This window comes from Littorina saxatilis, linkage group LG4 (assembly GCF_037325665.1).
Source record: "Littorina saxatilis isolate snail1 linkage group LG4, US_GU_Lsax_2.0, whole genome shotgun sequence".
In the NCBI taxonomy this organism is placed as follows: Eukaryota; Metazoa; Mollusca; class Gastropoda; order Littorinimorpha; family Littorinidae; genus Littorina; species Littorina saxatilis.
The window spans coordinates 62,737,524-62,752,523 of NC_090248.1; the positions used below are offsets into that span (position 1 = coordinate 62,737,524).

General features: G+C 41.2%; 1 protein-coding gene across 1 annotated transcript in view; it reads left to right on the top strand.

Moving 5' to 3' along the window:
• LOC138965316 (universal stress protein in QAH/OAS sulfhydrylase 3'region-like) overlaps positions 1-15,000 on the top strand; it is a 64,385-nt gene that overhangs the window by 1,734 nt on the left and 47,651 nt on the right. The window contains exon 1 of the mRNA XM_070337450.1: positions 1-173. This exon is cut by the window's left edge and continues 1,734 nt beyond it. Coding sequence (XP_070193551.1) covers positions 92-173 — 82 coding nt within the window. The 5' untranslated portion in view covers positions 1-91. The remainder of the gene's footprint in view (positions 174-15,000) is intronic.

Below are 15,000 nucleotides of genomic sequence, written 5' to 3' on the forward strand. Positions count from 1 at the left end.
TCTCTGTTTGACACAGTCGTGCGAAGACAGTTCTGTCACTGGAAACACATTTGTGAGGAGATAATTAGATCCCCAGTGTTACTGAGCAAGTATGGCTGAGTCCCCAGGACACTCGGAAAGGAGGGTAGCTTTTGCAGTCGACGAAAGCGATCATGCGGAGCATGCTTTTCAGTGTGAGTATATTGCTTATTTTTCACAGTGCGCAAATGTACGCTTGTAATAGTAATTTTCTTATTGTTGAAGTCAAAGCTAATTCAAAAGTATGGCACTGATACCAGCACATACTTATCTCTCTCTCTCTCTCTCTCTCTCTCTCTCTCTCTCTCTCTCTCTCTCTCTCTCTCTCTCTCTCTCTCTCTCTCTCTCTCTCTCTCTCTCTCTCTCTCTCTCTCTCTCTCTCTCTCACTCACTCACTCACTCTCTCTCTCTTTCCTCTTCTCTGTCTCTCTCTCACTCACCCAATCATACACACACACACACACACACACACACACACACACACACACACACACAATCACAATCACAATCACAATCACACAATCACAATCACACAATCATACACACAATCACACAACCACTTGACACACGGAAGAAAAAATAATGAACGGTGTCGGATTCTCTTCGCGCGAAGTTGGCTGACTTGAATAGCATCACAATAACCCTTATTCCGAAACCTGGGCTGTTCAGAGCAGTTTCGCAGTACCACTCAAGTATTTCGCTGTCTAAAGCAGATGTTGGTTCACAGTGCCAAAAGTGCCGACCTTCCCGAGTAAAATTAATATGGTTTACACTACCATACTTAATTATTGTCAGGCTTTTACACGGTGTAAAAGCAGATTCATTCACCTTGGACACATACTCAAAATCAGCTTCTTGTGCAGCGTGTTAATTTGTGTAGCTGAATTAATTTTTCACAGTGACATAATTATGATGTGTTACATGACCCGTGTTCATTAAAAACTTCAAAGGCATGTTCCTGAATTGTGGGGACCCAAAGTCTGCACACAGAATTATGTATAGGTATATATAGTTGTTCAATTAGTTTCCTCTGCTTTGAGAAAAAGAAGTAGTCACTGAGAGTAAGAGTTAAGTGATGTGGGTAACGTGGTTTCCACTACAACATGTACATGTGCACAGATGGGAGGATGATTTAATCCCTTGTCACATCCTGGACAGATCAGTGTTGGCTATAACCCCATCGCGTTCAGGGAAAGGGATGAATTAACGCGTGCAAACAACTTCTTTTTTAAAGCAATTATCTGTAGTACATAAACCCACACAGACAGCTGGAAATGCGATGCGGTACAGCAGGCTGTGCTGACAGATTGTATCAACATGAAATGATTCAACATCCAAGAAATTGGATCCGGTCCCCCACGGGAAGAAAAAAGGCTGACTTAGAAATGTTACTTATATATTGCTTCACTGTGATTGTCTTCTACATAAGAGAATGCATTCACTTTTTTTCTCTCTTTTTTCATTTTTACATTTAGTCAAGTTTTGACTAAATGTTTTAACATAGAGGGGGGAATCGAGACGAGGGTCGTGGTGTATGTGTGTGTGTGTGTGTGTGTGTGTGTGTGTGTGTGTGTGGTGTATGTGTGTGTGTGTGTGCGTGCGTGTAGAGCGATTCAGACCAAACTACTGGACCGATCTTTATGAAATTTGACATGAGAGTTCCTGGGTTTGATATCCCCATACATTTGTTTTCATTTTTTTGATAAATGTCTTTGATGACGTCATATCCGGCTTTTCGTGAAAGTTGAGGCGGCACTGTCACGCCCTCATTTTTTAACCAAATTGGTTGACATTTTGGTCAAGTAATGTTCGACGAAGCCCGGACTTCGGTATTGCATTTCAGCTTGGTGGCTTAAAATTTAATTAATGACTTTGGTCATTAAAAATCTGAAAATTGTAAAAAAAAAAAAAAAATTTATAAAACTATCCAAATTTACGTTCATCTTATTCTCCATCATTTTCTGATTCCAAAAACATATACATATGTTATATTTGGATTAAAAACAAGCTCTGAAAATTAAATATATAAAAATTATTATCAAATTTTGTTTTTCGAAATCAATTTAAAAACACTTTCATCGATCTTATTCCTTGTCGGTTCCTGATTCCAAAAACATATAGATATGATATGTTTGGATTGAAAACACGCTCAGAAAGTTAAAACGAAGAGAAGTACAGAAAAGCGTGCTATCCTTCTCAGCGCAACTACTACCCCGCTCTTCTTGTCAATTTCACTGCCTTCGCCATGAGCGGTGGACTGACGATGCTACGGTCTTGCTGAAACATTGCATTGCGTTCAGTTTCATTCTGTGAGTTCGACAGCTACTTGACTAAATGTTGTATTTTCGCCTTACGCGACTTGTTATTTTTATTTAGGTTTTGACTAATGTTTTAACATAGAGGGGGAATCGAGACGAGGGTCGTGGTGTATGTGCGTGTGTGTGTGCGTGCGTGCGTGTGTGCGTGTGTGTGTGTGTGTGTGTGTAGAGCGATTCAGACTAAACTACTGGACCGATCTTTATGAAATTTGACATGAGAGTTCCTGGGTATGAAATCCCCGAACGTTTTTTTCATTTTTTTGATAAATGTCTTTGATGACGTCATATCCGGCTTTTCGTGAAAGTTGAGGCGGCACTGTCACGCCCTCATTTTTCAACCAAATTGGTTGAAATTTTGGTCAAGTAATCTTCGACGAAGCCCGGGGTTCGGTATTGTATTTCAGCTTGGTGACTTAAAAATTAATTAATGACTTTGGTCATTAAAAATCTGAAAATTGTAAAAAAAAAAAAAAATTTATAAAACGATCCAAATTTACGTTTATCTTATTCTCCATCATTTGCTGATTCAAAAAACATATAAATATGTTATATTCGGATTAAAAACAAGCTCTGAAAATTAAATATATAAAAATTATTATCAAAATTAAATTGTCCAAATCAATTTAAAAACACTTTCATCTTATTCCTTGTCGGTTCCTGATTCCAAAAACATATAGATATGATATGTTTGGATTAAAAACACGCTCAGAAAGTTAAAACAAAGAGAGGTACAGAAAAGCGTGCTATCCTTCTTAGCGCAACTACTACCCCGCTCTTCTTGTCAATTTCACTGCCTTTGCCATGAGCGGTGGACTGACGATGCTACGAGTATACGGTCTTGCTGAAAAATGGCAGCTACTTGACTAAATATTGTATTTTCGCCTTACGCGACTTGTTCTTTTCTTCTTGTGTGTGGGTGTGTGCAAATAAGTTGTGTCGTCCAAAATAGCTGAGGATGATTGGACGGGGCGTGCCTTCTGCCTTGATCAAGTTCTTGCTCCGTTCGCGAACCTCCGAGATGGTTTTTGCCTGAAGGTTTGTGTCAATTTTAAACCGATTTACGAAAACGAACGCACAAGTAAACGTACAGAGAGAGAGAGAGAGAGAGAGAGAGAGAGAGAGAGAGAGAGAGAGAGAGAGAGAGAGAGAGAGAGAGAGAGAGACTATAATACTCTTTTAGAGAGAGAGAGAGAGAGAGGGGGGGAAGAGGGAAGGGAGAGAACGAGAGGGGGGAGAGACCGGAGGAGAGGAGAGAGAGAGAGAGATACTGTAATACTCTTTTGGAGAGAGAGAGAGAGGGAGAGGGGGGGAGAGGGAAGAGAGAGAACGAGAGGGGGGCGGGAAGGGAAGAGAGACGGGAGGGGAGGGAAGAGAGAGAAAGAGAGGGGGGGTGGGAAGAGAGACGGGAGGGGAGGGTAGAGAGAGAAAGAGAGGGGGGGGGTGAAGAGACGACGGGAGGAGAGGGGAGAGAGAGAAAGAGAGGGGGGAAGAGAGAGAGAGAATGTTCAATCTTGATAGCCGCCAGAGTTGCACAATGAATCACACGTCGCGGTGTCAAGTTTTCTGTAAACATTGAATCTGCGTTAACGGAAGATCGTAATAGCTATGTAACCCGTTTGTGTTTTTCAGAAGCTTGAAAGTTGCGTGCTGTTTATTACCGTTACTGTGTCCTGTTTGCGTATAAAATGTAATTTTTCAAGTAGGCTCGTGGCGTGAAAGCAAGATTGTAGGCTCTACGGACGCTTCGTAATTATAGCCATCTGTTAATAATTTAACCTCAGAAAACTGTCGCTTCAGTCTTATTCGATTATCGCAACCCCAACCTTCTCCCCCAACCCCATCATTCCGATTCTCTCAGTTTAGAGTTTCGGTTCTGTCAATTGAGTGATGATGTTGTTTTTAGGCCAACAAAAAAAATAGGTGTGGTTACGGTAACATAGCCCAAAAAAATAGGGTAGGTAGGTATAAAGGCAATCACTTTTTTTTTTACTTTTTTTTCTAATGTGTACAAATTAAACCTACTTGACAGGGAAATAAGTGTGCGACAGGGGCGCTTTCGCTTTCATTGCGTTTTTTGCACTCGTTTTTTTTTTTTGTTTTTTGTTTTTTGACAAATGTAATAAAAAGTTATAGGATCGGCCCCTAAAAATAGGGTAGGTCGGGTTACCGTAACCACACCTATTTTTTTTTAGGCCTTAGGCTTCTGAAGACGGACTTTGGTCGTTCGTTAATTATTGTGGCAACTTTTGGAGTTTTGGGGTTTCCTGTTTTAAATGTTCTCCATTTGAACTGTGTAAATAATTGATGAGTTTGTTTACTCATCTAACTTAAGTTTTTTCTCTTCTTCTTCTTAGTTCATGGGGTGAAACTCCCACGTTCACTCATGCTTTTGCACGTGTGGATTTTTTACGTGCATGGTCGTTTTTACCCCGCCATTCAGTTGGCCGCTGTCAGCGTGAGTTCGATCCCAGGTTCGGCGGAAATTTATTTCAGGGTCAACTTTGTGTGCAGACTCTCTTCGGTGTCCGAACCCTCCCCCCGTGTACACTACATTGGGTGTGCACGTTAAAGATCCCACGATTGACAAAAGGGTCTTTCCTGGCAAAATTGCTTAGGCACAGTTAATAATTGTCTACCTATACCCGTGTGACTTGGAATAATAGGCCGTGAAAGGTAAATATGCGCCGAAATGGCTGCAATCTACTGGCCGTATAAAATTTCATCTCACACGGCATCACTGCAGAGCGCCTAGAACTGTACCCACGGAATATGCGCGATATAAGCGTCATTGATTGATTGATTGATTGATTCAGGCAGCCATACGCCGCTTTCGGGGGATAACTTGGGTTTCAATCCTCGATCTAGTTTGCTTACAGAGGATGCTTTGTGTTTATACTCGCCTTGTGTTTTCTGTTGCTGTTTTCTGATGGCTTGATACATTGTGCACTTTTCCCCGTCCCGTGTCCCGTTGTTCGCATCACAAACGCAAAGATGGCATTTAGGCCAACTTTTTCTCGTATGTTTCTGCAATATTCTGTCCATCGCCGGTTATAGAAGTAAAAATATGTAAGTGTGGTGTCGCAGACTTATTGCACCTGCCACCGATAATAGCCATAAGCCGAATACCGAGAAAGACATTCGGTATTGGGCATTTAGCGTATGGTTTTATATCCAGCGACCAGTAGTGCATGTGCTGAATCATTTTTCCGATCGATGTTACCTTTCTCTGCTTAATGTGAACACTTTGCAGACTTGTTGGTTCCTGTCGCTAAGTGCTAATACCTGTTACGAGGAGCATTTTGCATTAAGAGTGAGTGCTGCTAACCATGTTCTGCTAGAACGTTGCATTAAGAGTGAGTGCTGCTAACCATGTTCTGCTAGAACGTTGCATTACTAGAGAGTGCTGCTAACCTTGTTCTGCTAGAACGTTGCATTACTAGAGAGTGCTGCGAACCATGTTCTGCTAGAACGTTGCATTACTAGAGAGTGCTGCGAACCATGTTCTGCTAGAACGTTGCATTACTAGAGAGTGCTGCGAACCATGTTCTGCTAGAACGTTGCATTAATAGAGAGTGCTGCTAACCATGTTCTGCTAGAACGTTGCACTACTAAAGAGTGCTGCGAACCATGTTCTGCTAGAACGTTGCATTAATAGAGAGTGCTGCGAACCATGTTCTGGTAGAACGTTGCATTAATAGAGAGTGCTGCGAACCATGTTCTGGTAGAACGTTGCATTACTAAAGAGTGCTGCGAACCATGTTCTGCTAGAACGTTGCATTAATAGAGAGTGCTGCGAACCATGTTCTGCTAGAACGTTGCATTAATAGAGAGTGCTGCGAACCATGTTCTGCTAGAACGTTGCATTAATAGAGAGTGCTGCTAACCATGTTCTGCTAGAACGTTGCATTACTAGAGAGTGCTGCTAACCTTGTTCTGCTAGAACGTTGCATTACTAGAGAGTGCTGCGAACCATGTTCTGCTAGAACGTTGCATTACTAGAGAGTGCTGCGAACCATGTTCTGCTAGAACGTTGCATTACTAGAGAGTGCTGCTAACCATGTTCTGCTAGAACGTTGCATTACTAGAGAGTGCTGCGAACCATGTTCTGCTAGAACGTTGCATTAATAGAGAGTGCTGCTAACCATGTTCTGCTAGAACGTTGCACAACAAAAGAGTGCTGCGAACCATGTTCTGCTAGAACGTTGCATTACTAGAGAGTGCTGCTAACCTTGTTCTGCTAGAACGTTGCATTAATAGAGAGTGCTGCGAACCATGTTCTGCTAGAACGTTGCATTAATAGAGAGTGCTGCGAACCATGTTCTGCTAGAACGTTGCATTAATAGAGAGTGCTGCTAACCATGTTCTGCTAGAACGTTGCACAACAAAAGAGTGCTGCGAACCATGTTCTGCTAGAACGTTGCATTAATAGAGAGTGCTGCGAACCATGTTCTGGTAGAACGTTGCATTACTAAAGAGTGCTGCGAACCATGTTCTGCTAGAACGTTGCATTAAGAGTGAGTGCTGCTAACCGTGTTCTACCTTTCTTCAACACGTGTTCTAAGGGAGATATTTTCATGTTTTTGTGTTTTCATTCATGTTTATGTTTCATAATTTTGTGCCACCGTTTGTATTGCATGTGAATGATTCTTACGCCATTGAGGTAGATTTCTGGCCTGGATCCCAACGGATATTCAGATCAAAACTTATGTGTTTGTCTGGCTGGCTGGCTGCCTGCCGGTCCGTCTGTCCATCCCTCTGTCTGCATGTCTGCTTGTCAGTCCTTCCGTCTATTCGCCTGTCTATCTGTCTGTCCGTCTGGGTTTTTTCCCTGTCCTTCCAACATGTCTTGCCTGCTTGGTTGTATCGATCACATTGGTTTTGTCGCTCACGGAGAGAGAGAGAGAGAGAGAGAGAGAGAGAGAGAGAGAGAGAGAGAGAGAGAGAGAGAGAGAGAGAGAGAGACGAAGAGACAGAGAGAGACAGAGAGAGAGATATACTGTAATACTCTTTTGGAGAGAGAGAGGGGGGGGAGAGAAAAGAGAGGGGGAAGAGAGAGGGGAGAGAGAAAGAGAGGGGGAAGAGAGAGAGGGAGAGAGAGAGAGAGAGATCAAGGGAGAGACAGAGAGAGAGAGAGATACTGTAATACTCTTTTGGAGAGAGAGAGGGGGGAAGAGGGAAGAGGGGGAAGAGAGAGAGGGGAGAGAGAGAAAGAGAGGGGGAAGAGAGAGAGAGAGAGAGAGAGAGAGAGAGAGAGACACACACACACACAGATAGACGGAGGGAGAGAGAGAGTGAGAGACAGAGAACTCAGAACTTTATTCCAAAAGGATAAAGGTTTCAGGCTTAGCATAATCTTTCTACCTGTCCAGAGAGACAGAGACAGACAGCCAGAGTACCGTTTTGTCTTACTAATTCGTTGTAAGTAGCGTAGCTAAATACAGACGACTCCGTGTTATGAATAAGAACTCAGTTTCGGTGACAGTGTGCAACGCATTTTGTCCCGTTGTTCCGAAAAAAGATAAAGCTGTGATCATGAGCGTAGTCAGGTGTATTGATCTAGTTGCACGCGCCTAAAGCTAAATCAACCAGCAGAAATGATCCCCTTTGTGTTCAGTGCTTAAAAACACATGAAAACAAGCATTGACCTTAACGGGCAAAAAGCCGCCCGTGATGACACGGGGGTAGGACATGGATACCGTCTCTGCTCAAACAGTTGACCTGTGACCTAATCCGCGACCTTAAGTCACGCTTAACAGTTTCAAACCATATACTGAGAGAGAGCGAGAGAAAGAGAGAGGGAGTACTGAGAGAGAGCGAGAGAAAGAGAGAGAGAGGGAGAGAGAGAGGGAGAGAGAGAGAGAGAGAGAGAGAGAGAGAGAGAGAGAGAGAGAGAGAGAGAGAGAGAGATTGACCCAGAGATTCAAGTCTTACCCGACTTGTTTGTAAGACATCGACCGCCCGCCCTTCTCAAACAAACAAACAAACAAACAGAGTGAATCCAGTAAGCCCCATTTATATATAAATGGCGGCTTAAATGACATAAGACCAAAACATTATTTGGCAAACGAGTCCGTACCACGGAACCAAACACACCAATAAAATAAACTCCACTCTTACCGCCCAACTAAGCATTTAAATATCGGAGCACGTAAAATGAAATGAACAAAACCAACGACACACATTCTAAGGGGAGTAAACGTGCGGGAATTCCCGCATAACCTATGCTTCTGCCAGCGGGTTTCGCCCCTTGGTTCGGTTTGTAAAAGCGTTTCAGCCAATATCTTCCGTTTGACTTTCGTTAGGAATGTAATTTTTTGCATACACCCGTGTAACCCTATTCCTTACAATTTCACGAAATTTGAGCTTAATTGACCCAGAGATACAAGTCTTACCCGACTTGTTTGTAAGACATCGTCCACCCGCCCGCCCTACTCAAACAAACAAACAAACAGACAGAGTGAATCCAGTAAGCCCCATATAATGGCGGCTTAAAAACACTCCTGCAGGCTCATGCGTAATAAGCCAACTTAGTTTCCGTTCCGGTATGCCGCGTATTTTTGCCAGGTTTTCTTTTCTCCTCCAAAATAAGACAGCGGTGATAAGCACAATTGTTTACCTGTAGTTTAAGCATGAGATAGTTCCAATAATTTACGGATTTCTGTCAATTTTAAAGCTCCGCAGATCAATCTTGTGATCCCGAAATTGCACGATTTTTCATGTTTTCTTCTCTTATTTTGTGTGTGCTATTTTTTGTTTGTTTGGGGGGGGGGGGTGGAGATGAGTTGGAGGGGGAGGGGATACTTTCTGCCCTTTCTGGCATTAAAAAAAATGTGTTGTTGGGTTTTTGTTTTGTTTGTTTGTTCCTGTTGTTGTTTTTTCTTCAATATTCTCATGCCTGCAGTTGCACGTGTCGAGAAAGAATCCAAGCAGAAATAATCACCTTCGTGTTCAGTGATTCCCTGCTGTGCGCACAACCCTTCTTTGCCTCTGCACAGCTTGGGTTTTCTCGCCCACGAGTCTCTAGGGACTAATGAGTTCGTCTTGGCAAGAACTTCATCATTTTTATGTGCGGGATCATGGAATATTAAAGGCAATTAAGTGGTCCCCTCTGTGTGTGTGTGTGTGTGTGTGTGTGCGTGGGTGGGTGCGTGTTCAGGAGGCGTGGGCAATATCTCTCCAAGTCTTCGTGTGCAAAATCGAATAAAACGACGCTTGTGTACACAATAGACGTCTGGGGCGTTGTTCAGGGTCAGAAGTATAGCAATGGGTGCATGCAGATGTGTCTAAAGCTAACATGGAGGCAGTTTGTTATTGATAGCTTTCTAGCTCTTTTTGGGCACACGTTTATTGATTTAAATTGTAAAACTTGCTTCGGTATTGGTTGCAAAGAAACAACAACAACAGCTAAAACAACCCAAAAATCAAGGAAACAAACAAATACACAAGCAAAAAAGCCAGAGGTTTCAGGCATCCTCACGTGTAAAGGTCCCTTGCAGGAGCTCCGCCACTAATAACATCATTCTTCCCAAGCCAATATTGCTTGGTAGAGCTCCGCCACTAATAACATCATTCTTCCCAAGCCAATATTGCTTGGTAGAGCTCTGCAAACATTTATGTTTTCCCAGTTATCCCCGGAGACTAATGACAATTTCCCAAAGGTTATCGGCCAACTACAATTATATCACGTATAGATCTAGAGACTGGTATGTGGTTTACTACGAATATAATGATGTATTTTTTTGCAGCAAACCGAAGTAACTGAAGATACATGGATGGCTACTGCTGTCTAGCTATCTGGAAAGTGTTAGCTTATGGTGATAACGCCTTTGTTTTGGCAGAAACATCGGGAGTGTATATAGCCAGAGTGTAGGCAATCACTTTCCAAGACTAATATTTGGTCTGGACTGGTTTTGGCCCAAAAGATTTGTAAACAGAATTTGCTTGCTTTGCTTGCTTTGCTTTGCTTGGTTGCTTTGTAACTTGCTTGCTTGCTTTGTAACTTGCTTGCTTTGTAATTTGATCTGTGTTGGATGCTATCGGTCTTAGGCCTACATCTTCGATTGGTACATATTGTATACTTGATTCGAACCCGGGTCGCACACACACACACACACACACACACACACACGCACGCACGCACACGCACGCACGCACCCACCCCTCCTCACACACACGCACACCGGCACACACACACACACACACACACACACACACACACACACACACACACACACACTTATACAGATTCATTCACGCGCATATATATACACTCAGTTGCGCAGAATCTATATCTATATACGGCTTGTCTGTGTCTGTCTGTCTGTCTGTCGGTCGGTCACTTCGCGATGCACGGCCAAAGTTCTCGATGGATCTGCTTCAAATTTGGTGGGCATATTCAGGTAGACCCAAAACACAATCTGGTCGAAGAAAATTTTCAACACGTGCTCTCAGCGCCCGGTGCTGAACCGATTTTGTTTTTTCTGTACATCCATTCCCAGTAACTCTTCCTTATCTTCTCCAGTGTTTTGCGCGTTTATCTCCCTTCCTTCGTACGGTACGCGGTGCGCCGGCAAAGCGGGTCCCCGGCAAAGCCGGGTATTCGGTTCTACTTCTTCCCGGCAAAGCCGGATACCCGGCGAAGCGGGTATTCATCTGGTATAATATATATCATGTTATCAAATGTATAGACAAGCTAAAAAACAATAAGGCATGCGGTCAGGATAAAATAATTAATGAGTATTTAAAAGCGTCACATGATCGAATGATTGATATTTATGTATTGTTGTTTAATGTTGTTTTGCAGTCAGGAAAGGTTCCAACACAATGGGCCGTAGGTGAAATTATTCCATTGTACAAAAATAAAGGCTCTCAAGCTGACCCCACAAATTATAGAGGAATTACTATACTCAGCTGCTTCGGAAAACTTTTCAGTGCAATTTTAAATGATAGGTTATCAAACTTTTTGGAGAGTAATAACAAATTAGGTCAAGAACAAACAGGTTTCCGCACAGGTTTTTCAACACTAGACCATGTTTTTACCTTGCATTGTATATTAAATTTTTTTCTCAACAAAAAGAAGCGACTGTTTTGTGCATTTGTAGACTATGAAAAAGCGTTTGATAAAGTTCGCCGTGCATTTTTATGGGAGAAATTAGTTAGTTCTGATGTTAATGGGAAGTTTTTAAAAACTGTAAGAAATTTGTATGAAAATGCCAAGTCTTGTGTTAAAGTTAATAGTGAGTGTTCTGGATATTTTCCCAGTTTGTGTGGAGTTAGACAAGGGGAAAACTTGTCACCGTTGTTTTTTGCTCTATTTTTAAATGATCTAAAGCCTTTTCTGTTGGAAAACAGTAATGGTTTACAATCTATGTCAAGAGAGGCTATTGTGGCTGGAATGGATGATACGGATGTAAATGCTTTGTTTCAAATGTTTTTATTACTGTATGCGGATGATACTGTGATCTGCTCAGAGTCTGAAAAAAAACCTGCAAGAATGTTTAAACAAAATGCACGAATACTGTTTAAAATGGCGTCTAAATATTAATGTAAACAAAACGAAAGTTATAGTTTTTTCCAGAGGTAAAATTAGAAATAAACCACTGTTTACGTACAATGGCAATTTAATCGAAGTAGTGTTTGATGTAATGTACTTGGGCCTTAAGATTAATTATAATAATACATTTTCAGTCGCACAGAAGAATCTATATGATCGTGCCTCAAGGGCAATGTATGTTCTTTTGCGCACTTGTAGACAATTGTCACTACCTGTGGACATACAAGTTGACCTGTTCGATAAAATGATTACTCCAATTTTATTGTATGGATGTGAAGTATGGGGTTTTGGTTCCTGTGAACTTGCTACTAAACTTCAATTGCGTTTTTATAAAATTGTTTTCAAACTAAAAAAATCAACTCCAAATGCTATGATATTTGGTGAACTTGGAAGATATCCACTAGATGTTAATATGAAATGTAGAATGCTTTGCTATTGGTATAAACTGATTAGTCCTATTCATAAAAATAAATTTTCAAGTATTGTGTATTGCTTTACTTATAAATTGTATATCAACAAAATGATTGAATCCAAGTACTTATGTTTCATTGAAAAAACCTTAAATGAAATTGGTCTCTCTGGCCTTTGGACTTCTCAAGAAAATATTCAATACTCAAGCACATGGTTTAAAAAGAAAGTAAAAAGAAGCTTATATGACCAGTATATCCATAAATGGTTTACAGAAATTGGAACAAAAAATATGTTTTGGAATTATCGAATGTTCAAAGATATTTTTGCATGTGAAGACTACGTCACAACCCTGCCATATCAGCAATGTGTTTCAATGATGAAGTTTAGAACATTAAACAACAATTTGCCTGTACAGAAAGAACGTTATCTTAACATCCCGAGGTCAGAAAGAACTTGCACCAAATGTGTATCGCATGACATAGGTGATGAATTCCATTATTTATTTGTCTGTGATTTTTTCAAAGAAGAAAGAGCTGAGTTGTTACCACCTTACTATTGGAAAAAACCTAATGCACTTAAATTTAAAAAGTTGTTTGCTACTAAGAAAAAGAAATTGCTAAAGAATATTTTGGACTTTACTAATAGAATTTGTAACAGTTTTTCATAATTTTTTTTTATTTTTTTATTTTTTATTTTATTTTTTATTTTTTATTTTTTTATTTTTTTTATTTTATTTATTATATTAGCATATATCATGATTGTATTGATTGTATTTATTGTTCAAAATGCCCCCATGGGTTATGGACTAATAAACTTGAACTTGAACTTGAACTTATATATACATATATACTTGTATATGACGAATGCGGAGAAAAAGAAGTGAAGTGCCACGGGTGTCATAGTCTTTATTTTATCTTCTCAAATTATCGCCTTAGCAGGCTTTATCAGAAAGACTCACAAAGAAAGAGAGAACCGCTGACATCCACACACCCATCTCATCATTAACTCCCTCCCTCCAATACAACACACACCCATCTCATCATTAACTCCCTCCCTCCCTCCCTCCAATAAAAACACACCTCACAACGTCCTTTACTCAATCAGATGCTGTTCCAGCATTTGCATTTATCGTGTGTTTAGTCAGATATTGCCAATGCATTCCCGTTTACACTCAGTCCCTCCCCAGCTGAGTGGTGAATGTATTTTCCGTTCTGTAATTGGATTATCTCTGACCCGGGGGCCATTTTCCCTGATGACAGTTGTTATACGATCAATACCGCTACTGGCAGACGCAACCCTTTAATTCAGCTAGCGTTGTCAGTCATAAAGAAAAAGCTATTTGTGATGAAGATGGTTTGAGGCAGCCTAACTCGATCAAAGACAGAGAAACAGAGAGACAGCTAACGAAATATCTTGAGGCACCATGACGACGCTACGCACTCAGAGCAACACTGCGCACAACCTACAAGACACACAACAAGCACGACTCTCCATGCGTTACATGGTTTGACAATTGATCTCTGGTGTTTAGGAAAAAAAAATAGTATGTTTACGGTAACCCGACCGACCCTATTTTTTTCGCGCGACCCTAGACTTTTTTTGGCATTTGGGGGGAAAAAAAAGAAAAAAAAAAACCCGACCTACCGACCCTATTTTTTTGGCCTATGTTACCGTAAACAGACCTATTTTTTTTTGGCCTTATCAATGCATCTTCACAATGTGTTGCACACTAATGAATCCTCTGATATCGCCTTGTAAGCAGGATACTAATCTGTGCAGGTTGTTTTCGTTCAGCGCTGAACCATCTCGTGTGGCATTTATAATGAGTGATTGATCATGCATGCCAAACCGACATTTGTCTGGATTTTTCTTTCGGCTGCGCACATATTCGTCATTGCCAAACCCCTGGCATAAATCTTGAAATAACAGCTTATCAAATTACAGTTCGTGACGCGGGATTTGTTGTTGGCTGTTTTAATGGAGACAATTTAAACCTTCACTGCTCGGCTATCTGGCTTCCAATTAAAATGGAAAAGGTCTTCGAGTGACATTTAAAGATACCTTATCCTTACAAAATGAATCATTATATCAACCATCACCATATGACCTTCCAGGCGTTCAAAATACGACCTCTCCACTTCGATACATTCGTTAATTCCACAGCCTTGCATTTTAGTGAAGACAGTGAGGTCTTTCCTAACCGAACTTCCGGTGTAACACGAGAAAATGACTCCCACGAGATATTTACTCCGGAGTAAAAATTTCGTACGAAAATGTTACTCCCTTTACGAAAATACGAAAAAAGTACTCCCCCATTTCACGAGAAAATTGCTCCCTACGACAGGTGAGTTCCGAGTATTACTCCTCTGACGAATAAATAACGAATAAATCACTTCACCCTAACGCGAGCAATTTAACTTCCCATACCAGGTGCATGACATTTTTACTCCCTTGTCCCCTGTTAGTCTTGGTGGTGGAAGGGGTGGAGGGGGGTAGCGCAACATTCGTTTGCGCGAGATCACATATTGGCATTATTCCTTCGCCAGCGTCCCATTTTCGCGTACGAGGTTTTTACTGGAAGTAACAAAAAAATGTGAAGTAAAAAATAATGTCGTGGAGGGAGTAATTTTTTCGTGCCTTGGGGAGTTCTTTTCTCGTACGAAAGGTGTACTCGGAGTAAGAATTTCGTACGAAATTTCT